Source organism: Narcine bancroftii, chromosome 2, assembly GCF_036971445.1.
Source record: "Narcine bancroftii isolate sNarBan1 chromosome 2, sNarBan1.hap1, whole genome shotgun sequence".
Classification (NCBI taxonomy): Eukaryota; Metazoa; Chordata; class Chondrichthyes; order Torpediniformes; family Narcinidae; genus Narcine; species Narcine bancroftii.
The window spans coordinates 216,096,315-216,121,982 of record NC_091470.1 but is presented as its reverse complement, the minus strand read 5'-3'; the positions used below and the strand labels follow the sequence as shown (position 1 = coordinate 216,121,982).

The window sequence follows — 25,668 nt, the reverse complement described above, 5'->3', positions numbered from 1 at the left end:
AGCCTCAGTACTCACCCATGCCATTGAGTTTACAGTGGGGGGAAAACCCAAATTGTGTCTCACCCAATGGAGTTTAGAAAATCTGCTGATGCTGAAGTCTCGTTCCATACAGCAGGTGTTCAGTACTTGTGTATTGGTCTCTAGCCCAACAGGACAAAGTTTTCTGAAGAAATTTGGATAGGCACATGAATAGGAGGGGCTTTGATCTGGATGTGTAGCTCAGTGGAACTAGGCAGAATAATAGTCTGGCAGCAAGTCGATGGGCCAAAGGGCCTGTTTCCACACTATGGTCAAGATGGAGACTGAAGCCACTCAAAACAATGTCAAAAGATATCATTTATTAAAAAGATATCAATTAAAAATTAAGTAGTATTTTACATCAGAGAATAGCACTACAAGCTACAGATCCTCAGGTTTCGTGCAAATGGGACAAAAGGTTGATACGAATGACGTTTTATGCTCAAGAAAATCTTCAACTGTGTATGAATTTTCAAAAAAAATCCTAAAATTAACAAACAATACATGTAGCAATCTGAGAGACAGAGCAATGACTGGTCACAAATTTCCACAAGCACCCATTCTCTTTAATTTCTTCTCATGTTTATTTCCCCTCCAGCCAATGGACGACAGAGGAAAAGCCCACAACAATCACAGGCCATCTTTGTAGCAACTGCAGACCAAGAGGTTTCCTTTGGAAAAACAAGCCACCAAATCTGGTAACTCACTGTTTTTAAAGCTCCTTGCTTTAAAGCTCCAGGTTTCCTCCCATCCTTCAAAAGTGACCCCAGGGTGTACATCAATGGGATGCAAAATGGGTGGCAGGGACTTATAGGGTTAAATTGGCCTGCAAGTCTGAATTTAAAAACAGCAAAATAAATCTTGTATTTACTGATGAATAAAAAATGCTTTTTTTTTTAAATCTGGAAAAAATTAGAGGAATCCCCCCCTCCTCATCAGATGAACCTCTATGGACACTGACTGGAATACCTCGTCCAATCACAATTTGCAAGTCCACTGCAGTTCCAGGTGGCGTTACCTTGTGAGATCCACTGTCATTTTTGTGCTCATTCTAATTCTGGAGGGTTGACTGGGCTCAGCTCAACAGCGTAGATTCAGAGCTCACGCTGTACGGATTTCTAAGCCTAGGTAGCACACAATCAAGGAACCACAAGGTCTATTTATGGGGAGTTTTGAGTGTCTGTTAGTGTGAAACAGGTAACAGCTGGCTTACACTGTGTCACATCTCTTTGTGGAGACTAATTTTTTATTGCCGACGGACACCCCCCCCACCCCTCACCCCAACATAAACCTTTTCCACATGCTTCAGAGTTTAGAGGGTTTACCAATACCCACTTGCAACTGTGAAACAGGAAAGTGAGCTCTCCAATCATCTACTCTGGCAACGAAAGATTTATTTAAAAAAGATGACCTGATGACCTTTGTGGAGGCTCACAGTCAGGGGATTGTGAGCATTCTTGCTGTGGAGAAAATATTTGGGATTGTTTACTGTAAAACTTAGTAGCTTTGAAATAGAACTTTGCCTGATGCTTTTATTCACTCAAGATCAACATCACCTATGGAAGGTGACTATGTATATAATGCTGGTGCAACAAGACTTTAGGCAATTAAAAGACTGCTTTACTGGGGATGGGGGAAAAGACTAATCAGAGCAGTTATACATTACCAGAAGGCATTGACACCTAACACACACAGGACAGAGTATTCCAAATGTATGGTCACTGATCTCATTAAAAACCATCTCAGAACATGCAAGCTTTAAACATCTTCCATCCACTTTACACAGTGGCCACACGATTTACTGTGCAGACTGGTACTGGCTGGTAGCAAACACCCCAAAGTTAGTCTCCCATTTACATTTATGATGGGATGGTTTGAGCTTTTTTCATCCTTCTATTTTCAAGAGGTTATGACACACTTAGACATTGTTTTAGGAACACAGTCTCCCTATATCTCACCATTATTTACCCACGAAGTCCATCACTATGTAACCAATTACAAATATTTCTCTATTACCCCATTAGACAAATCTCAGCAGTCAGATTTTCTCACCATGCTTAAATTCTGAAAATATAAAAGGCTTCAGAGAACATTTACAAAACTGTTTTCAAATACCAAGTATTCTTTTCGTTGAAGTAAAGACACATTCGATTTCTGCAGAGTTGGCAAATTTGAGACTGAATGTGAACACCTGTTCAATCTCAAGGGTCTCCCAAAATCGAGTAGAAGGTCTCTGAATCAGATGCCTCATGAACCTGTTAAGGGAAGTTATCCCAATGGGGAGATTGGATCCTTCTGCAATTTTGGCTTCAATGGGCTGGAACAACTCCAAGAGATGGGGAAGTGTGGAGCTGGTCATTTGCACAAGGAGTGGTTATTTTACTGGGATACCTGGTCATTATGGTGCAACCCATCCCCCTCCCAAGACAAGACAATCCCCAACTCCAATAATGGATGCACCATTTCCTTTCTTGGCAATCCTGACCAAAACAGACGCCCTCCCCATTATTGCCTGGTGGTAAAACCGTGGAATCTGGGTAATCCCAGATCCCTTCATTCACTCCTCAACAGGTACAGAGGATTTGCCTCATACCAGGCTGGGACCTCATGATTTCACAACTCAAACAGAATTAACCCCCCCCCCCCCCCCTTTAATCCTTGGTAAGCGCTGTGCCTCTTGCACGATATGGAGATGATCTCAGAATACAATTCCCTCAGCTTCGTAAACGAGTCATTAAAAACCACAGATGTTAGATTTTGGGTTACTCAGACCACACTCACTGCATTCAAAATACTGTTAATGTTTGATTAAAAAAAAGCATAAAAAATGATCTCAATGTTATCAAGAAATAAAATTATTGCAGAACTAAGCAAAATACAAAATAACTAAGTCTCTCTCTCTCTCTCTCTCTTGCTCTCGTACCCTTCTAAACCTTCACACTACTGACCACATTCTACAGAGAATTCAACTCCTAGACGCCAAATTGGTGACTCAACCATGCACGCCGACATTGGTGGTCGAATTGGTCAGAACTGGCTCCACTCCTTGCAGCTATGAATTCAAACACTTTCTGCAGCTCCTATATAATCCGAAGTTGCCAAGGGTCCACTGAGATGAGGTGGGCGAAGAAACCAATCAGAACAGGGGAGATCACAGTATCTTACCATCCAGGCCTGGACATGCCAGGACTAGCCAAATCCATGTTTTGAAACATACACATCAAACCCAAAATGGAGAATCTTTCTGCTGACACAAACAAACCATCTGTAATATTAGCCAGAAATCCATCAATTCTTTCACTGAATCCCATACCAGGGGCAAAGCCTCTTATTTAACATCTTTGCTTTGCCCTCTTTCAGGTCTTTGACAGGCTGACAAAGTAACTTTTCCAAATATTTACACACCATCATCTTCCCTTTGTAATATATTAAAAAAATAAACCACTTCAGCTTTAGTGTAAAAAGGAAAGTATAAATATTATTGTACATTATTTACATTGATGTAAGCAAAGTTAATAGCTCAGTTCAAGGCACGGCAGGGATTTCTTCCAGAGTGGGAGCCTCCAGGAATATTCAGGTTCAGAACTTGAACAGACTGATGAATTCAAGGGGTGACACAGAAGTGTACGAGCCTTCCGAGTCACAGGCTGTGCAAGGATGATTGGTGTCCTGAAGTTAAAAAAAATACAAAAGGAACTTGTTATTGACCTGCATTCCTGTAGCATGTTTCATACACAGGGAGTTGGTGTTCAAGCAGCCTATAGATAGAGCTCAGGTGGAACAGAGTGAAAAGGAATGATTAAATATCTGTGGATGCTGCCTGGCCTGCTGAGTTTCCCCAGCGTTTTGGCGTAATGCATGAATGATCCGAACAGGCCCAGAACCATCAAGCATGATGTGAACTCTCTCTACTTCCTCAACACCATCTTTACATTATCTGAACACTGGGCCATCAATTCAGTCATCCAAATCTCTCTTGAAACAGCACGAAAAGTAGCGGACCCTACATCTGACCCCTGAGGAACATCACTAGTCAGCAGCCAGCCAGAAATGGGACCCCCTTCATTCCCACCCAGGCTTCTGTCAGCCGGCTATCCACACCAGTACCTTTCCCGGAACACAAGGGGCTGCCATCTTGCTGAGTAGCCTGAGTAAGCAGTGATTTGTAGATAGGGCCCAGCACTGCTGGTGGAGGGAATCAAATGTTGTGGGTGGTGAATGGAGTACTAAGTGACACCCCTTTCTCATCCCTCATGAGAATGTTGGATCTGAGTGTGGGGTTCAATGCATATCAAATGTCGAAAAAAATAAATAAAATTTAGACATACAGGGCAGTACAAGCCCTTTTGACCCACGACCAACTCAATTGATCTACAGCCCTGGTACTTTTCGAACAGCAGGAGGAAAGCAGAGAAACCTGGAAGAAAAACACACATACACATACACACAAACAATGTACAAACCCCTTACAGCATGGGATTCAAACCACAATCCTGACGCTGGTGCTGTAACAGCGTTGTGCTCACATCTAATGCAAACACCTAAACTGATTAAGATTGAGGGATCCCAATTCTCTTTGGATTTTTATTCTGGAATTCAAGTAAATAGGAGGAAAGTATGGCAAAACAAGGGACAGCGGACGCCCAGACCCAATCATGAAGTCCTGCTATACCTTCCAGAAGAGGATGTGGCAGTGTCTGCAGAACTGCAACGTGTCCCCGTATTGTTCCTTCCTTGGGTAGCACCTTGCAAGCTTGAAGTACATCTTCTTCCAGTCCAAGTGACCCTTCTCAGATAAGATGAGACGCTTGCGAATCTGGGCACAAAGAGAGGAGCAAGGTTGAGGCGACGGCCCCTCCGAAGCGACGGCCCCTCCGAAGCGACGGCCCCTCCGAAGCGACGGCCCCTCCGAAGCGACGGCCCCTCCGAAGCGACGGCCCCTCCGAAGCGACGGCCCCTCCGAAGCGACGGCCCCTCCGAAGCGACGGCCCCTCCGAAGCGACGGCCCCTCCGAAGCGACGGCCCCTCCGAAGCGACGGCCCCTCCGAAGCGACGGCCCCTCCGAAGCGACGGCCCCTCCGAAGCGACGGCCCCTCCGAAGCGACGGCCCCTCCGAAGCGACGGCCCCTCCGAAGCGACGGCCCCTCCGAAGCGACGGCCCCTCCGAAGCGACGGCCCCTCCGAAGCGACGGCCCCTCCGAAGCGACGGCCCCTCCGAAGCGACGGCCCCTCCGAAGCGACGGCCCCTCCGAAGCGACGGCCCCTCCGAAGCGACGGCCCCTCCGAAGCGACGGCCCCTCCGAAGCGACGGCCCCTCCGAAGCGACGGCCCCTCCGAAGCGACGGCCCCTCCGAAGCGACGGCCCCTCCGAAGCGACGGCCCCTCCGAAGCGACGGCCCCTCCGAAGCGACGGCCCCTCCGAAGCGACGGCCCCTCCGAAGCGACGGCCCCTCCGAAGCGACGGCCCCTCCGAAGCGACGGCCCCTCCGAAGCGACGGCCCCTCCGAAGCGACGGCCCCTCCGAAGCGACGGCCCCTCCGAAGCGACGGCCCCTCCGAAGCGACGGCCCCTCCGAAGCGACGGCCCCTCCGAAGCGACGGCCCCTCCGAAGCGACGGCCCCTCCGAAGCGACGGCCCCTCCGAAGCGACGGCCCCTCCGAAGCGACGGCCCCTCCGAAGCGACGGCCCCTCCGAAGCGACGGCCCCTCCGAAGCGACGGCCCCTCCGAAGCGACGGCCCCTCCGAAGCGACGGCCCCTCCGAAGCGACGGCCCCTCCGAAGCGACGGCCCCTCCGAAGCGACGGCCCCTCCGAAGCGACGGCCCCTCCGAAGCGACGGCCCCTCCGAAGCGACGGCCCCTCCGAAGCGACGGCCCCTCCGAAGCGACGGCCCCTCCGAAGCGACGGCCCCTCCGAAGCGACGGCCCCTCCGAAGCGACGGCCCCTCCGAAGCGACGGCCCCTCCGAAGCGACGGCCCCTCCGAAGCGACGGCCCCTCCGAAGCGACGGCCCCTCCGAAGCGACGGCCCCTCCGAAGCGACGGCCCCTCCGAAGCGACGGCCCCTCCGAAGCGACGGCCCCTCCGAAGCGACGGCCCCTCCGAAGCGACGGCCCCTCCGAAGCGACGGCCCCTCCGAAGCGACGGCCCCTCCGAAGCGACGGCCCCTCCGAAGCGACGGCCCCTCCGAAGCGACGGCCCCTCCGAAGCGACGGCCCCTCCGAAGCGACGGCCCCTCCGAAGCGACGGCCCCTCCGAAGCGACGGCCCCTCCGAAGCGACGGCCCCTCCGAAGCGACGGCCCCTCCGAAGCGACGGCCCCTCCGAAGCGACGGCCCCTCCGAAGCGACGGCCCCTCCGAAGCGACGGCCCCTCCGAAGCGACGGCCCCTCCGAAGCGACGGCCCCTCCGAAGCGACGGCCCCTCCGAAGCGACGGCCCCTCCGAAGCGACGGCCCCTCCGAAGCGACGGCCCCTCCGAAGCGACGGCCCCTCCGAAGCGACGGCCCCTCCGAAGCGACGGCCCCTCCGAAGCGACGGCCCCTCCGAAGCGACGGCCCCTCCGAAGCGACGGCCCCTCCGAAGCGACAGCCCCTCCGAAGCGACAGCCCCTCCGAAGCGACAGCCCCTCCGAAGCGACAGCCCCTCCGAAGCGACAGCCCCTCCGAAGCGACAGCCCCTCCGAAGCGACAGCTTTTGCCTGGAACTGGGCCTCTTCTTACCTGGCGCTCGGTGAAGTGATAGCGGCACAGTCTCTTCCATAGAAGCCGGTCCTCACTTAGCACTTGGAGGGTGGGAGATACCTGCCCAAGATTAACAATATCTCTTCCATCAGACAACCTCTCCAAGATGTTCAACTGAAGACACATTGGCAGGTCAGTGAGGGTGAGTCCCATAGGCAGAGGCTGTGAAACAAGAGCCATGAGATATTTGACTCGGGTCTGTCACCTTATTCAAGTCCCAGTCACTAAGATTGGCTCACAAAAGAGCAATGCCTTGATTTTAAATTTGAGTCCTTGATTCAAATTCCCTATCCCTGCCCCTCACTTTCTCCAATCTTCTGCAGACCCATTACCATTCACAATCTGTGTGCTTGCCACTGCCCTCCCCCGTTTTTTTTTAAACAAAAAAAGCACTTTTTAAACTTGGTATTTCAGATTTATTGTAAGAGTACATAAATGATACCACATTCAACCCTGAGATTCTTCTTCCTGTGGGCCAGGCAGGATTACTCTAAAAAAAAACTGTACACAGCGTATACATGCAAATAAATAGAACAAAGATATATTGAATGTAAACAAACTGACAGTGATAGAGAGAATTTTTAAAAAAATCAATGAAGTGCATAAGAGTCCTTAAATGAGTCCCTGATTGAGTTTGTTGTTAAGGAATCTGATGGTGGAGGGGTAGCAACTGTTCCTGAACCTGGTGGTTAGAGTCTTGTGGCACCGATACCTCTTTCCAGATGGCAGCAGCGAGAACAGAGTGCAAGACCACCCAAGCAAATCTACACGTTCTCAAAGGTTTCCTAAATTTCCTCGCTCTCTGATATTTAGGCACGATATCAACATGTTGCACATTTTATCTCCATTGGCCTGGATCCCAAGCTCTTGCATTGCCCCCCTCATCTACCACTGCCCTCAAAATATACAGGAAAACCCCTGTTATCCAGAATTCAAGCAACCTGCCGGAAAAAAAGTTAAAAAAATGGTTTAAAAATTAGTTTGCCAATCATGCAACATGCAATCTCAAGCAGCCAGCAAATACACTTACTCGGCTTCTACCGATCCCAATAGGTGCCTGATACCAGGGGTTTTTACTTTCTCATTCACCACACCAAGCCTGTGGCAGCTCAGTGCCATTCCAGTCTCCTCCCCCACCCACCCCACAACCTATTCCCCAACTTAAATCGCTTTCGCTAGATATTTGATTAACCAAGCATTCCCATTTGCAACACTTCCCTCCGACATTGCCATCTCCACTGTCCCTGGCAGCATCTCCATTGACGACCACTCACCCTGGTGATACAGATGTTGTCCAGCTGTTGCTGCCAATGAAGAATCATCTCCATTCTGCTGACCCAGGTGTTGATGTTTCCGACAAGAACACACTTCCCCACGCCTCGGACCAGCGCACAAATTGTGGCATACAGACTGTTGAGCAGTTCTTTAATGAGCCGAATATCTCGCTGATCTTCCAGCACTAAAAATAAATCAATATTTTTAACATTACAACTGCTACCATTATAACACAGACTAATTGTCCGCTTTGCTGAAATGGGCTGTAGGTCTTGGAACAAGGTCCAAGTTTCAAATCTGCCCCATGATGGTCCTCAACCTGTTCCATCATCAGGGTGAGGCCCAACGCAAATTTGAGGAACATGTTCCTCCCAGACAGCCTTAAACCCAATGGTATGAACACAGTATTCTGTTTCCCACCCCCCCCCATCTCTTTCACCTACTCCCAATCTTATTTGAACCCTCTTCTCAGTTTAATCTCCACACAAAATCACGAGGAATAGACAAGATGAATGCAGAATGGGGGTGGAGTTGAGGCGCAGGGCCTGCTTTCAAGCTGTACGCCGTTAAAGGGTCCCAACTGATGCTGCCTGTCTCGCTGAGTTAGTCTAACAGGTCAGTGTTTGCAATGTTGCTTGGGGTTTGCGGTGGGGGGCAAGGCAGCCACAGAAGGGGAGGGGGCGAGCATAGCCAGGAGTGGTGACAGAAACAGGAGTAAGGAAGCAACATTTAAATTGGTTCAGCTGAATATCACAATGTGAACCCTTGGAAGTATTTGTAATAACAAATTCCAAAGCAGATCTTTACAGTCAGCAGTATTCCCATACCAGACCGTGATGCAGCCGATGTACCAAACAAAACCAAGCTTCATGTTTCTTCTCTAGATCTCACTTCAGCTGCTCTAATCCTTCAACCTTCCTCATTAGCCATCACCCGCACCACCCTGTACCACTCAGCTTCCTCCACCCCAGCTCTCCAAAATCCCCCTGTCCATCATTCTTCACCTTTTCCCTTTCCACCAATTCCCTCACTGGCCCCACTCCTAAACTTTCCACCCTGTCCGCATCACTCCATTTCTCCCCATTCTCAGTCCTGACGAAGGATTCTGGCCCCAAACAGTTCTTTTTCTCCCACCGAACCTGCGTAGCCCACTGAGCTCCTGATCCCTCATGGTATATACAGTACAACCCCCTAGTATTTGGTACCTGAGGATTGGTATATGCCAGATAAATGAATTTACTAGCTGCTTGAGGTTGCGTAATTGGCAAACTAGTGACGAGGCGTGCCAATTTTAAACCCGCATTTTCTGCAGTTTTTTTTTGCCTGTTGCTTGGGGCTGCTGGTTGTTGAATTGCAGGTAACAGGGGCTTTTCTGTATCCAACTTCCCTTTACACCCATTTCCAATGTTCACGTCAACCTCGACAGGAATAGGACTCAATAGGATAGTTCCTCCTGCATGGACTGTCATTTTCCTTGCCCTCAAGGATCTTTTCCTCTGCTTTTGTCTACAATTAACCATCTCATCCTCTCCATCTTATCTTCTGTTGTGTCTCATTCCTTGCAGAGGAATGTACGTTCACCTGTCTTATCTCCTGGCTGAGCACAAGTTTCAGGGTCACCCCAGTAAATCTCCTTTCCATTCACTCCAGTGGTCCTGCATCCTCATGGAGCACCCAGAGATCAGGGTTAATGATGGCTGGCACTCACCTTTCTGCACCACCTTCTCCAGAATGTTCATGTAGTTCTTCTGGGCAATCCCACTGAGGGACGTGAGCTGGGACTTAGCAATCAGCTCCAGCAACTGAAAACAGAAGATAAACTGGTGTCAGTGAAGCACAAATGAATCCACAGTGTTTCAATGAGGCATCGTGACACACCAGCAAGTCTCTGCTATTGTCCAAAGCTTTCAAGTAGAAAGGCATGAATGTGGTCCAGAGACAAGGTCTAGTGCAGTTGGGATGGAGTTGGGGTAGGGTTAGAATGGAGGGAGGATAGTTTAAGTTAGCAACAAAACCTCCATCCCTATCACACTCAGCCTGTCACACCTCAGGCCAGTGAGCCCAGCCCGCTACTGTTCATGCTGCTGACTCAATAGTACGGCCAGATTCAGCCCCAAAAGAATTCGCCAATTTTGTTGATGACAACGTTAGTTGGCAACAATGAGTTGGCTGACAGAGGAGGAACTACCTGAGTCTCAGCATGGAGAAGAGAAAGGAGATGACTGTGGACTTCAGGATGAAGGACCACACTCCACTACGTAACAATGGCCCCTAGTATAGAAAGAGGTAAGCACAACATTCCTTGTCATCTTTTGAAGGACAACCTATCCAGGACCCATAATACCTCCTCATTAGTCAGGAGAGCATAGCAACACCTACACTTCCCAAGAAGGGCAGGATTACTCTCCACCATCCTAACCACATTCTACAGGAGGACAATAGAGTGTCCTGGCTGGTTTCATCACAGGTTGCAGATCAGAGGCCAGTACAGAGGGTGATTCAAAATGCTAAGATTACTGGGATCTCCTTTCCCTCTATCAACAATATCTACAGGGAGTGGTGCTTAAAGAGGTCTCAGAGAATCATTGCAGACCTTTACAGTTCAGCCCTCAGCATTTTTGAGACACTCCCTTCACAGAAGAGGTACAGGAAAATAAAAACCAGGACTGCCAGGCTGGGAAACCGCTTCTTCCTCCAGAGAGTGAGACTGTTGAAAACCTGTAGTTTTTTTTCCTACATTAATTTTTGGATCACTTTGTACCAACATTGTTTTAGTGTACGGAGTACGGTGCTTCTGAGTGTGAGCACAGTGGTCTGGACGTACAGTTTCATCAGTTTGCACATGCACATGTCCAATCAGATGACAATGAACTTGAACCTCAGTATCATTAATCTTAGGCTGCTTATGAAGTCTGCAATTAGTACCATGTGCTTTAGTTCTTAATACCAAAAAAGTGGAATATAGGTCTACACCGACCAAAGTTTCCCACCCACACTCATCTCACCAGTCTGTGTTTGGTTCATGTTTCTCCAAGGGTGGCCAACCTTTTAATTTGGACACAAAAGGTGAAGGTTCCATGATTGTCAGGTTACACTACATTTAGCTATAACATACATGAAATTCTTCAAAGTAAGGAAGACAGAGTCACTTTGTCCAGGGCCCCTCAGAATCCTACAGCACCTGGCATTCCTAGACAGTCTCCCCTCCAAGTATTGACCAGTCCGAAGCCTGCTTAGCTTCCAAGATCAGACTATCCCAGATGTATTCAGGCTACACAGCAAGGTAACAGGCTATTTCGGCCCACGAGTCAGTGCCACCCAATTTACCTACATCCTTGGTATGTACTCATGGACCGAAATGGCTCCTTACTGTATGTCTAAATTAAAAGAAAATTAAAAGTTTGCCACCCTTGCTCTAAACCCATCCTTTCCATGTCTACATCCAGGTTTGTTAAACACTGCAATCATATCTGCTTCAACCACTCCTCTGGCAGCCCATTCCGTACACCCAATGCCTTGCATTTAGACATCTATTTTATTTCACCATCAGATGGGTGGGAGGGGTGATCAGTTGGGAAAACTGAGGTTTATTTAGGTGGGGTGGGGGTGGAGCTCATTGAGCAGGCACTCATCTTGTTAGAGGCGAGAGGTAGGTAAGAGTTGCTGATCACACACTAAGGTGCCACGCAATCACTGGGCATTGGACGCCACTTCCAGAACTCAGCTTAGTGGTTTGTGTAATCAATGGCTACATCAAAGTGCAGACGTGGCCACGGCACACCATCGAGAATAACCTCCCATCCCCACCATCCCTGAGGGCTGAGCACTGACCCTAGAGGTCAAAACAAGTGAGCAAAGATCATTTTATGGTTTCCTGCATCACAGATACCAGGTATTTTGCAGCATGGGCTATCACATGGCCTCTCTTCAAGGACACGCACTGTGTAAAGGACTTGTAGAGCCATGTGGATAGGAGGGGTCGAGGGGGATATGGGGCAAACACAGGCAAATGGGACCAGCTGGGTTAACATGGACAAGATGGGCTGAAGGGCTTTCCTCCGAACTTTCTCGACCGCTCACACCCAGGATAAAGTCTCCTCTCAGGTGAGCACGCACCTTGAACACATCAACTTGGTCGCAAGCAGCAAATGCAGTTCAGCTGGAATGTTGCGTGTGCCCTTTTTCAGGGATCGCATGCCAAGACCTGGTCTGCTCTCATGGGCCCACGTCAAAGTGATGTTATTTCAAAATGTGCAGTTCTGCCTGAGGACTTAAATTACCCCTCCACCACCTACACCTCACCTGATCATGCATAAAATCGTGAGCTGTAGATCGGGTGAATGCAGAATTTTGACAATGTATGAGAAATCGGTAATCACAGGACAAGTTTAAAGTGAGGGGGAGAGATTTAGCAGGGCCCGGAGAGTTTTTAAAAACAATATTAAGTATACACACAGGGGGTTGTGAGTGTATGCAATGGGCTGCTGGAGAAGGTGCTCGAGGCAGGAACAGTTGCAATGTTTAAGGAAATATTGAATGGATAGAATGGTTGAGAGCAGGGGTGGCCATCCTTTTAATGCAGTAGGTGGAACATTTTGGTTGGCATGGGTAAGTGGGGCTAAAGAGCCTGCTTTGACATTGTCTTACTATGTTCTGTTGCCTCTGAGAGGTTACTGGCTGCTGCCTTTCTCTACAGGTGGTGACTGAAAAACAAGAGGCCCCTAGCCTTGGAACACAAGCTCGACTCTCAGCATTCCAGTGGCTCCGGTGGACACCAACAACCTGGGCTGCAGCCCCTGAACTTGCAAACCTCGAAGCAGGAGTTAGTTGGTCACAAGACACAGGCTAGTGTGGATGGCTGGGGATCAGTGGCAGGAATTCAAAACAGTTCCACTTCCATCAGCGCGTCCAGCCCAGGTTGGCAACAACACACTGGAATCAGCATCAGCTGCTGGCTTTGTCACAGTGTGTGGTGACTTGCCTGGTGACAGTCAGGCCTGCTCGGGGTATGACTCAGGGCAACAGATCCCTTCATCATCCCCAAGGTCACCATTACCATCACTGAAAACACTAAACCACCTTAAACTATCCATACAGACACCATCTTTCAGATCTTCTTAATTATTTGGCCCATTCCCACTCTCAAAGCAACTCCCTTTCCCATCGGTTTACCCTAGAATCTATTCACCCTCCTCCCCCCACCCCCCCAGCTTGCTGCCAGCCTTCACAAAGTGACAACACATTTTGTGGTAATACTCATCTATGCAAAGTCTTGTTTTTTTTTTATAAAAAGACCCTGTGACGCTATCAATCCAGTGTTTGTGTTTCACATGAACCTTCGCCCACTCCTGCCAGCGAGAGCTTCCACTCTTCTCTCGCCTCCCCACCACCCCCTCCAAAAGTGCATTTGTGCAGCTCTCCTCCCAACTGAACACTGCTGTTTACTTCACTCCTTAAGCATGGAGGTGAGCCCAACATTTCCTCCCCCCTGCACTCATGAGGAAGAAAATTTCTTCCAAATTCCTCACTGGATTTATCAACATTCACTGGTTCTGCTCTTCTGGAAGTGGAGGCATGATACAAACACCTCCCCCCTCCACAAGATCTCAGTCAGATTTTAGTCCTTGAGAGACACGGGCTGCATAGTTTTCAATCAGAAAGGATAGATGCCTCAGGGAAAAGCGATATACTGAATGTCACCAGGGCGACGTGATGATGCTTTGATGCAGGGTCAGTTACGGAGCAGTGCCTTTCCACTCTGCTGCTTCAGATGGAATTACCACTTCAACCTGTCTCATCAGGAATGAGATCATAATGAGTGAGTTAAAATGGCAAATAAATAATGTACGTGTGGCTGAACTTAGTTCAGGGAAGAAGTCCACCTACCCGGACAACATAATTGAATCTTCTGATGTCTTGGATTGCACTGGAGAAGTCCAGACGATTAAAAGCCTCACCGAGGGTGCAATAGCCATGGCGCTGGGAAAAACAAAGAGTGTCAGAGCAAGCTGTCGGGCAAGATTAAAACAGCAACTTCCCATGTACAGCAGTTCACCCCGCAGAACCACTCACCTCCTTGGTGCTTCCTCTGTGCACAGAGATCCAGGTATCATGGTGGAAATCTGGAGGCCAAAATCACATTTGGAGACTTTAACATCAACATGAATACTGAACAAAAACTTATCCTAATCAACACACAACTGTTAACCATCACTTGGAGTGAATATTCTATTTCCCTCCCCCCTCCCCAGGAAGGAATACAGTGCAAAATTGAAGTCTTGCAAACCTCTGCAGGTACACTGCGGAGAGCATCACTGTCTGGTACAGATGGACAAGAAGAGACTACAGAGAGTTGTGAACTCATCCAGCTACATCATGGGCATTAGTCCACTCCTTTAAGGAGCAGTGTATCATCAAGGCCCCTCACCACCCAGACCATGCCCTCTTCTCACTGCTACCATTGGGAAGGAGGTACAGGAGCCTGAAGATGAACAGTACAAGAACTGATTCTTCCCCTCTCCCATCAGATTTCTGAGTGGACAATGAACCACAGACACTACCTGACTTGTCTCTTTTTCACCATTTTTAAATAGTCCACTTGCATTAAAGTCTAACAGTTTTTGCACCTGTAATTCACAAACACTGCTGCTGCAAAACAACAAATTTCACGACACATTCATGGCAATAAACCAGATTCTAAATAGGGGTGATTGATGGCCAGCAGGGACAGTGGGCTGATGGGCCCGTTTCTATGCTGAATCAGTCTTATTTTGACACCGTGTAGCTCTTCATACACTCACAATAATGCCACTTCTCCACAGAGGTGACTGGAGACCTGAGGGGCAGGGATACACTGAACCAGTACGCCAAAGCCATCCCTCCATTTCATCCCAGCCCACTCCCTCCCCCACCCATCTTCATCCAACCACTTCCTTGCCTCAGAAGGACAACCACAGGCACCTCTCAAGGGAAGACCCACCATTTGACCCACTCAGACCACGCTGGCATCTTTCAAAGCACAATCCCACCAGACCTAATCAGCAAGCTTTTTCTCCGGAGCGACAATCCAACTGAACGGACCCTTCATGTCGGTGAAGGACAGAAGAAAATCATTGTAGAGTCAATATCAATATCCAGCCATAGCAACCTGCATCCAAGATGTTATTATTCATGCAGAATCAAATGTACGATTTTGAATTAATATCACACTCATCTGTGGAAAATGAACTTCATTGGAATTTATGGACAACAATACTGAAATCTTGAGTGCAATTAGAAATGTTGTAACTTTAAGGATCTACATTATTGGTTCTTAACCTTTTTCTTTCCTCTCACATACCACTAAGTAATCCCTATCCCATAGGTGCTATGTGATTTGGAAGGGATTGCTTAAGGTGGGATGTGGGTGGAAAAAAGTTTGAAAACCACTTTTAATCGTACCTCATTGACTCATTATGTGCATGGTTTCAGAACTCCAAAGGAAATGGGCCAATGACAATTTTTCTCAAGCAAAATATTTCAGTCACAGTGATTTTCAACCTTCCCTTCCTGCTCACATCCCACCTTAAGCAATCCCTTACTAATCAGAGCACCGAAGGCACAGGGAATACTTAAAGTGGTATACGAATGGAAAAAAGATTGAGCATCACTGATCTATATTCTGACACCTTTTTCTTCAGACCCAAAAGCATTTAGGCTACTTGTTTCTGCGATATGATTCACTACTCATCCACTCGTGGTTAGTATACCCAGGATAAAAGCCACATCCTGACCCCTTCACTGTGTGCTCACACCTATCTGGAGTAGAGTGTCAAGTTCAGCATCGAGGTTGCGGTGAAACTGGTGGTCATCTTTACCGGCAACTCCTTCCCTGACAGTAAAGCCAAAGGATGATACCTGGAGATTAAGTGACCGCCGTAAAAGTGAGGAGGCTGCAACTTCAGGAGAGAGAACTCAGTGGGGAATCTGGAAGCAGTCTTTGAGGGGGCGTGTGGAGCAGATAACCCCACGAGTAGTGGCTCAGGATCAGCAACGCCTCGTCACTAACAAAAACCATCCCAAAAAAATAATCAGGGAAAACTGAGTTCAGTCCTTCAATTGAGAGACAGCAGGGATGGGTTTGAGGGAAACTGAATTAAAAAAGAGTAAAGGAGATTGGATGAGGGAGGGGAGAGTTGGTTTGAGTGGGGCTCGAACACTGGCAGGAAGAGGAGGCACAAACTGGCAGGGATAGCAACACAGAGGTGTTTCCAGGGACGTTTGGCTCAGTTGCGAGTGGTGGAGCAGGAGAAGTCCAAGGAACTTCCAGCTCAGTGGCCAGACAGGCAATCAGAGCCTGATCCTTTCACCTTTGGCAGCCTCTTGAACCCGATAGGACCACTCAACTTCAAGGGGAAAGGTCACCACAATTACAACGAGGGAACCCCACTGGTCTTGGGAGGGTTAAACCCATGCTCTTGTAAGGTTGGTGGAATCTGATCACCTCGGTGTCCATTTACAGTGACGAGACAGAAATCCAATCTGTACCCAGGGATCCCTTTGAGAATATAAAACGGCTCGCATTTCCATTGTGCTTTCCAAGACCCATTCAAGACAACCGAAGAGCTTTGTCAGTGTGCAGTGAACTGGGATTCACTGGTAGTGTGTTGTGCTGACATCTGGCTCTGCCCCCATTTTCTCACTTATAACCCTGGTTGCCCGCCTAAACCCAGATCCTTTCTGAAGACTACTGTGAGACCCTACCCTTAGTTATCAGCTAATAAAAGCATTAGTTCTCCCTGCAGTCGCGAGAGCTCTTATTCACGCTACATAGGAATGAAGTGCTTCCGATGTGCAGTGCTTGGGATGGTATGGGGAAAATCCAACGTGCATACACTGGGAATCCCCATACATAACCAGAGCGCCTTCGGGCACCACTTCTGGGGGCAGGAGGGAATGTGCAGTTTCCACACTGGCATCAGGCATCTCCGAGCCCACAGAACCTCTTCCTCAATTGTACTGGATGTCAGTGATGCAGATGGGGGGAGGTTGGAGCAACTGTGCAGACAACACTGATCCACAAACAACGCAGCAACCGGTATCCGGGTGACAGGGGCCGAGGGGTCATTGTTGCTCAGGGCTATGGGAGAACTCACGCTGCTGATGCTCCAGAATATCACCAAACCTGCATGTCTGCAAAAGGGAGTCTGAAGGCCAGTGTCTCCAAAGTTTTGCTCCTTCAATAAAACGCAGCTAAGATTTTACTGCTTGAGGATTCATCTCAAGGGGTGAAAGTGTGAGGCACTAAGTCTGCACATAGAATGCTCAGGTTTGGAGAATAACAAAATTTTAAATAGTTTATCAATTTAAAATGTTTGGATTTACATAACTTTGTAGCAAAGTTACATCACCAATGTTTACAGGCATGAGCCTTTTATAACATGAAGGGGTCAAGCTTGAAACACTAGTTATGTACGTCTTGGCTGTGTACCCTGTCTGACCTGGCGAGTTTTTCCAGCATTGTTTTTACTTGAATCAGTGTCTGCAGCCTTTGAGGGATGCCAAACCTTTGGGTTTGAGCACCTGCCTACATTTTGCTGATGCCTTGATGAAGGGCTCAAGCCCAAAACGTGGTTGTGCATGTTTACAGTTGCTATATAAAGGACACTGTCTGACCTGCTGAGTTTCTCTAGCATTGTTTTTACTTCAGTCATGGTGCCTACAGACTGTGTTTTACTCTGGGTGTACATGACAGCAGGACTCACATTGGATTTTTGTGTTGTTGTTCAGAAGATCCTTTTTCCTTTTCTTCGTCATCAAATCGCATGGAACATTGTTCAAAAAGTTCTCCTTATTAAACTCTTCATTGCAGAAACTACACGGAGACAGGAACAAGAAGCATGAACATATCTTAAAATCCAACCCCTTCCTTTGTATTTTCTCACTATTATACATTCATCTCCAAGTCCAACCACTGGCTTAGCACAATCTCACTTTCATCACGTCTTCTCCCCTTCCCCAGATTCTACCACTCACATGGCACAGTCAGCTAGGGTGGCACGGTTGGCAAAGCAGTTAGCGCAAGGCCTTAAAAGCACTCAGCTATAAGGACCGGGGCTCGAATCCCACGCTGTAAGGAGTTTGTACCTTCTCCCTGTGTCTGTGTGGGTTTTCCCAGGGGGCTCTGGTTTCCTCCCACAATTTGAGACGTACTGGGGGTGTAGGTTACTTGGGTGTAAATTGGGCAGCACAGGCTCATGAGCTGAAATGGCCTGTTACCATGTTGTATGTCTAAAAAACACATGGAGTTGGGTCACTTACAGTGGGGAAACTTATCAGTCCAGCTTTGGGAGAAAACAGGGAAAGCGTGCAAACTCCACAGACAGCTCAGGAGGTCAGGAATGCAGTGGGCAGCAGCACTAACCACAAAGCTATCGTGGATTGGCCTTCTTGTGCAAAGAGGGAAGAGTTACCATCTTAGGCTAAAGATTATTTGCTCCACTCTCTCCTCATAGATGCTCCCAACTTGCTGTATGCCTGCAGCACTACTCATTTAAAGCCGTGCTTCCGCCGACATTAATCCTGCTCTCCCACCCTCATCATCGACCAACACCGCAGCTGGAGGAAGGCCTCTGTCGCTGAACCATTGCTTCAATGAAGAAACATGCTGCACAAGTCTTGGTGGGTTGTTACATCAGAAACCAATCCAAGGCAGTGCAGTTGGTTGGACAAGACAAATTGTTCTGGGAAATAATTGGCACAGTCATAGACCCTTGCCCTCAATCCCATGCTGCCCAAATGCACTTACTAACCCTGTACAACTTTGTAATGTGGGAGGAAAGTGGAACACCCAGAGGAAACCCATGCCGACATGGGCAAAAGGCATGAGCTCCCTACTGAAAGGGGTGGATTTGAACCCTGGGTCCTTGGCCCTGTAACAGCACTGCGGAGAAAATGGGTGTGCAAAGGAGGGAAATACTCAAGGGAGAAGAGATTAGGAAGGACTGGTGGGGGAAGGATCAGCTACATCAGGCAGCAGAGGAATCCTAATTAATGCAGAAACAAAACTAGTTTCACTTGTTCAAAACATTTGTTACTTAAACTGGAAAAAATGCTGAAAAAGTGCAGCAGTTCTAAACCTTGCTTCCTTCTCTGGTGGGGTGGAGTGAAAGATTCAAAACACACTTCTGAATCTTTGGCTGCAGGCTCACTTCAAAAGGGAACTAGTTTTCTCTGAACTTGTCTCTATTTATAGTACTGATGCACAGTTCAACTTGAGAACACATCTTTAGGACCAGCTAAAAGAGCAAGGAAAGAAATCCAGCAACGTCCACAAGGTTGCACATCCCTCTGGGCACCATAAAATACTATTGCAGACCCTTTAGCCCATCTAGTCTGTGCTGAATTATTATTCTGCCTAGTCCCATTAACCTGCACCTTAACCATACCCCTCCCATCCATGTACCTGCCCAAATTTTTTACTGGATGTCAAAATTGAGCCCAGATTCACCACTTCAGCTGGCCGCTCATTTTACACTCTCGCCACTCCCTATGTGAAGAAGATCCCCCTCATGTCCCTTTAAACTTTCAACCTTAACCCATGTCCTCTAGTTTTTGTCTCACCTAGCCTCCGTGGGGAAAAAAGCCCGCTTGCATTTATTCCATTGGGAGAAACAATACTTGGAAGATGTTCTCCTGTAACTAGACTGTTGTGACCAACAGCTCTCCCATTAACTCACAGGTCCAGGGAAACACCCGTGGGGGGGGGGGGGGGGGAAGGAGCTGAAACAAAGCACCTGGTGACATTCGCACCTCTGCAGCGTCACTCACTGGCCTTGCCTCTTCCCCTCATCTCGTCAGCAAGGCCACCCCCCCACCTCTTTTCCACAACCTCCATTTACCATTCCACGTCTCAGCCTGTCCACCATGCCATCTCCCGCATCCCACCGAACCAAGCTCCACCTGAAGTTTTCAAACGGTCTGTCTGAGTAATTTGGGCGTGTGAGAGAAGGGACTTCTGATGGCAGCCCTCAGGAAGGAAGCCAATGCAGAAGGACATCAACGACATCTCCTGTTTCCACCTCAAAATTCCTTCTCCTCATTCACCTAATGCGCACCCCCAAACAATTCCAAAGTGTTTGAAAGGACTGCAGCTCAACAGGAGCCAAAGGAAACTCATGGTGATTGGCGGGGGGGGGGAGAGAAGAGTGGATAAAAACAAGGATTTACAGACAGAATAAAATCAGGGTCTTTGCCCATTCCTCCACCCTCCCACTCCTAGGACTGACACTGCCATGGGTGAGGCAAGACCATACTCATGCCATGGAGAAATGGCATGCTTACCGTCTGTGCAGAAAAGATGGTTGACATTCAAGGCCTCACACAACCCATCCATTTCTGGATACACCAACAGCCAATCATTGGAGAGATGCAACTAATGATGTCACCACAAAATCCTGCAAACTCATTGGCTAAAGCACAGTTCAACCCACAGCGACTCCCACAAGCAGCCAACATAATTCATTGATCTAGCATTGCACCCCTGACATAGCCAAGCTTCTTCAAGCCTCGCTTGGACAATCATTTCTCAAGAAACTGCAATATCCTCCACAAAACACATGGACCCCTTGGCCTGCAACTCCCCAAGCTGGAGAGAGAGAGACTAATCACCCGAGGTCTCACCAGCAGATGCCATGCACATGCAGGAAGTAATCTCCCACCCATCTGACCTCTCCATTGAGGTAGGGGAAAAGACGCCACCAACAATGAAGGAGTGACAAAGGCAGTCATCAGCATCAGCGCACAGCTATCCCTTGCCCTCACACCCAGCAGCCCAGCCAGATAATGCCTGGTGTCCCGATACTGCCCACCAGCATCACTGCCCTATTACCTCTGGGAAGTAGTCAAGGGTTATAATAAAAACACAAAATGCTAGAGAAACTCAACTGGTCAAACAATGCCCTTTATGTTGCAAAGGTACATTTCAGGCTTGAGCCCTTCATCAAGGTATGGAAGAATGTTGGCAGGCATCTGAATAAAAGGGTGGGGGGGAGGCAGGTGATGGATGGAGAAGGGAGGGAGGGAGGGGGACAGCAGTTCCATCTAATTGGCTCAGCTTCTCTTTGAACCAACTCACTGAAAGGACCCAAGGCCATTTCAGACTACACTGAATGGAATCTGCAAAGAAATCATTGAATTCCAAGCCTATTTTTCCTCTATGACTGATGAACAAATTAAGTTACTTTGCTTGATTCTACAACCTTCAAGTGACCTCGGATGGAGCGCATTTGGAGAAAGAGACATTTCCACTGTCTCGTACAAGTGCTCCCTAACTTCGCCACTTAAAAAGGGTAATATTGCGATACCACCTCATTTACAATTCTCTCCACACCCCCTCCCCACCAGCACCTTTCAAAGTTCATTGATTCCCGATTTTGGTTTGAAATGTGCAACTTTTAGCAGCTTGGCAAATGCTTAAGCTGCACAGGTCCCTTTATTAATGATCTACAGCAAATCCATTGGAGGATTGTTCAATATAAACAAAATGGTAGCAATGCAGAGATGTTTGGACAAGCTGAATAAAAGGCCAATTTCAAGCACCCTTCAACATAAAGATTTACTGCTTGTGGTTTTGTTCTATGAGAAATATTACAGCACAGTTCAGGCCCTTCAGCCCATAATGAGTCTACTCAACCTTCCCTACCTCATACCCATGACCCTCTATTCTCCTTGCATTCAGCCCCTATCGTACCAGCCTCCACCAACACCTCTGCCAATGTACTCTTGGCACCCACCACACACAAAAAAGTTACCCCCGATGTGTCCCTTAAACCTTCCTCCCCTCACCTTGTACTTCTATTTACTACTGTCACCCTGGGATACAGATGCTAGCTGCTCAATCTTGTAGACCTCTTAAGTCACCTCTCATCATTCCACTAAGGACAAACAATCCTCCAGCATTGTGGCCACTACTGTTTTCCAGCTTCTCTCTGGTTTACCCCTCAGAGGGCACTAGGTATGTGCACTCCCAGTGACTGGTCAGACACCACCATGATGGACAACTTTGGTCACCCATACTTCTACAGCTTGCTCTGCAGATCCCTTGTTACTCCCTCCTTTATAGTAATTATTAAAACCAGTTTCCTTTCTCCAGCATTGACCCAAAATCCCCTCCTTCCCATCAGTATTAACATCCTGCTCTTCGCAAACTATTGGGAAACTTTTCAGTGTTGAAGGTATACATTTTATTTTAAATTTAGACATACAGCATGGTAAAAGGCCCTTCCGGCCCACAAACCCACACTGCCCCTAATTAACCTACAACCCCGGTACCTTTTGAAAGGTGGGAGGAAACTGGAGACCCTGGGGAAAACCTATATAGTCATGGGGAGAACGTACAAACTCCTTACAGAGAGCGTGGGATTCACACAGACAGTGTTAGGGACAATGGGGATATCTGAAGCCCCTTTCACACTTGCATCCCAGTAAATCGGCCATTCAGTATCCCGGGATAGGAATGGGGGTTTGGCCTTTTGCACTAGACCACTCCTAACCGGGACACTGAACCCCTGGGGTTCGGTCTGTTCTACCTTTAATCAGAAGAGCCTGCAAGGTTCCTGCCCATTTCATACTCGCTTGATCTCAACGTCGGCATCTCCAGATGCCAGCGATTGTACTAGGGGGTCAAGATTATTTTCCTGGGATCACCAGCCAGCGTGAAAGGGGCTCTCAAGACTCTTGGATGATAGAAAAATAAATGTGCATGAGGTGGGGAAGGATCACATTGCTGTGGAGAAGGTTTAGAGGTCAGCATTACACAGTGGTCTGTAATTTCCATGCTGTTGCTACAAGATCCCTGTCCAGCTGAGTCAATGCTGATGCCCATCTCGTGACAACAGCTGGATGAGAAACAGATCCAGATGAGGACAGGGAGGGGGTTGGCCCGAACAAAGCAGAGCCCGCCCACCCTCCCCATGAAGGTCAACAACTCCTGGAGGACAATTCCCTCCGTCAACCAGGGGACTTGGTTCCATGAATTTGGTGGGGCAAGATGCAGTGGCCAGCCCCTCAACAATATCGGATCACGTGGGGGGGGGGGTAAGAAGAAAGGCTTGCATTACGGAAAAAGAGCTGCTTTGTCGGATCCGGAGGGAAAGCTGGGCGCACAAAGCAAAAGCCCCACGTCCTGCGAACAAGGCGACGATTTACGATGTCTGCACTTTCACTGCTAATGTTCGAGCCCCAAGATGCCAAGGAATTAAATGGAAAGCGCTTAATTCTAACAGAATGCCCAAGCACGGCGGAGTTTTGATTTACAGCAGAAGCCCGACCACCCCCGCAGCCCGACTAGCCCCTGGCAGGAATCCAAACCCATCCTCACCAGTGCTGTTTGGAAAGATGTGACGTTCGCAAGGCAGCATTTTAACCAGGGGAACTAAACTATACTTTAGGGATCCCCAAGAGGCGGGGCACTTGTTCCTCAAGGTTGCAGGGTATTTTCCCCCTTCCCCGCTCTGCCAGGAACTTGTTCTTTATTATCCACCACCACCTCCCCGGGTCCGGCATGCCGCCCCCCCCCCCCCACCGCCATCAACCCGGGTCCGGCATACCCCCCCCCCCACTTCCTCCCTGGGTCCGGCATGCCCCCTCCCTTCACCACCACCTCCCCGGGTCTGGCATGCTCCCCCCCCCCCACCTCCCCGGGTCCGGCATGCCCCCCTCCACCAACATCTCCCCGGGTCCGGCATACCCCTCCCCCCCACCACCACCTCCCCGGGTCCGGCATGCCCCCCCCCCCACTTCCTCCCTGGGTCCGGCATGCCCCCCCCTTCACCACCACCTCCCCGGGTCTGGCATGCTCCCCCCCCCCACCTCCCCGGGTCCGGCATGCCCCCCTCCACCAACATCTCCCCGGGTCCGGCATACTCCCCTCCCCACCACCACCACCACCCCCCCGGGTCCGCCGCCACCCCCCCCCCAGGCTCGCAAAGAGGAGCCAGGCGCTGGCATCCACTCACCTGCCCAGCGGCGACACGTTGTTGTTGTTGGCTTCGCCCTTCCACCTCTTCCAGCCGCTGTCGGTTTTCACCCAGCTCTGCCCTGGGGACCTCCAGTCCTGACCCAGGAACGGCATCCTCACCCACCTTTGTACGGTCCCCCTTCGCTCTGAGAGGCGACGTCCCTCCCCGGCCGCTTCCTTCTCGCCAAGTTTCAGGGCAGCCGCGAAACTTTGCCGCCCTTCCTTGTCCCGTTTGTAACGAGATCCTTACAGCCGCCTCTTCTTCTCCCTCTGCTCTTTGGAGAGGTGTTTTTTTTTGGGGGGGGTGGTCTTGTTGCGCGTTTGTATTAAGGGGGAGAGCGGAACGGTTCCTGTTATTTATACTCCAAACCTCTGTTGCCGGAAGCGCGACGCCCCGCCCCTTTCCAGCTTGTTGGCCCGGAGCCCAGTGCCTCCGGAACGTCAATCACCCCGTCCACGTGACCCGCTGTTTGTCCTTCCCTGCAGCGTGACTCGATGCAACTTTCGTTTGTGGTATGTGCAACATCCTGAGCTCGACCTATCCGTTACCCCGTCACTTATGCAACTCTGATAGCTTCTTCATTTACTTTTTCCACCACTTGACTGCGATATATTTCTGAACGGTTGAAATCCCGAGTAAAACCATGAAGCATCCTCGCCATTTTTCGAATGAATTGGAAGGGGTGTCAATGCGAAACAGCACGGACATCATGGGCCGAATGGACTCCCGCAGTGAAAGTCCTGGAAGTCCAGCTCTCGCCTCCTAAAGCACGGACACCAATGGCACGAAAAGAGGCCGTTTGGCCCATTGTGTTCATGCTGGCCAAAGAATGTAGCCATTAATTCGACAAGGCACATTTTAACTAGGATGAGGATACACCACCCCATCATATTCCCTCTCTCCCTCCTCCCTCTCTCCCTCCTCCCTCTCTCTTTCCCCCTCTCCCTAAATCCACCTCGTTCCCTCTCCCCTGCATTCACCCTCCCTCCCTCTCCCTAAATCCTCCCTCTTTGCTACATCCATCTTCCCTAAATCCCTCTCCCTCTACTTCCCCTACTTCCATCCTCCCTAAATCCTCCCTCTTGGCTACAACCATCCTCTGTCCCTCCCTAAATAACCCCTCCCTCCCCTGCATGCACCCTCCCTCCCTCCCTAAATAACCCCTCCCTCCCCTGCATGCACCCTCCCTCCCTCCCTAAATCCTCCTTCCCTAAATCCTCCCTCTTTGCTATACCCATCCTCTCTCCCTCCCTAAATCACTCTCCCTCTCCTTCCCATAAATCACTCTCCCTCTCCTTCCCCTACATCCATCCTCCCTCCCCAAATCGTCCTCTGTCCCCTACATCTCCCTCCCTCTCCCCTCCTTAAATCTCCCTCTCTCCCTAAATCCCTCTACTCCCTCCCACCCACTCTCCCTCTCTCTCACCCACTCTCCTTCCCTTTCTTCCTCCACCCTCTTCACTCTCCCTCCTTTGAACATTGTCCATTAAATTCACCCCTTCTTCCAATGCATCATGGGGATGTTTTATACTTTATGCACATATGTCACTAGGAGGGGTATGGGGGTGGAGGGAGTGGACTGCACTGGGTGACACCATCAGAAAGGGAGACACAAAAGTGATTATCTATCAAATTTTTG

At 49.2% G+C, this 25,668-nt stretch overlaps 1 protein-coding gene across 1 annotated transcript; it reads right to left on the bottom strand.

The window, feature by feature from the left end:
- Positions 1 to 318: 318 nt before the first annotated feature.
- fbxo32 (F-box protein 32) lies at positions 319 to 24,389 on the bottom strand. Its single transcript, XM_069920261.1, has 9 exons — positions 24,027 to 24,389; positions 17,775 to 17,884; positions 14,104 to 14,153; positions 13,918 to 14,010; positions 9,740 to 9,833; positions 8,031 to 8,215; positions 6,736 to 6,918; positions 4,691 to 4,834; positions 319 to 3,687 (listed from the first exon to the last, which is right to left on the bottom strand). Exons 1-9 carry the CDS (start codon positions 24,140 to 24,142, stop codon positions 3,598 to 3,600), a joined length of 1,065 nt encoding a protein of 354 aa, XP_069776362.1. The 5' UTR covers positions 24,143 to 24,389; the 3' UTR covers positions 319 to 3,597.
- Between the last annotated feature and the right edge of the window lie 1,279 nt (positions 24,390 to 25,668).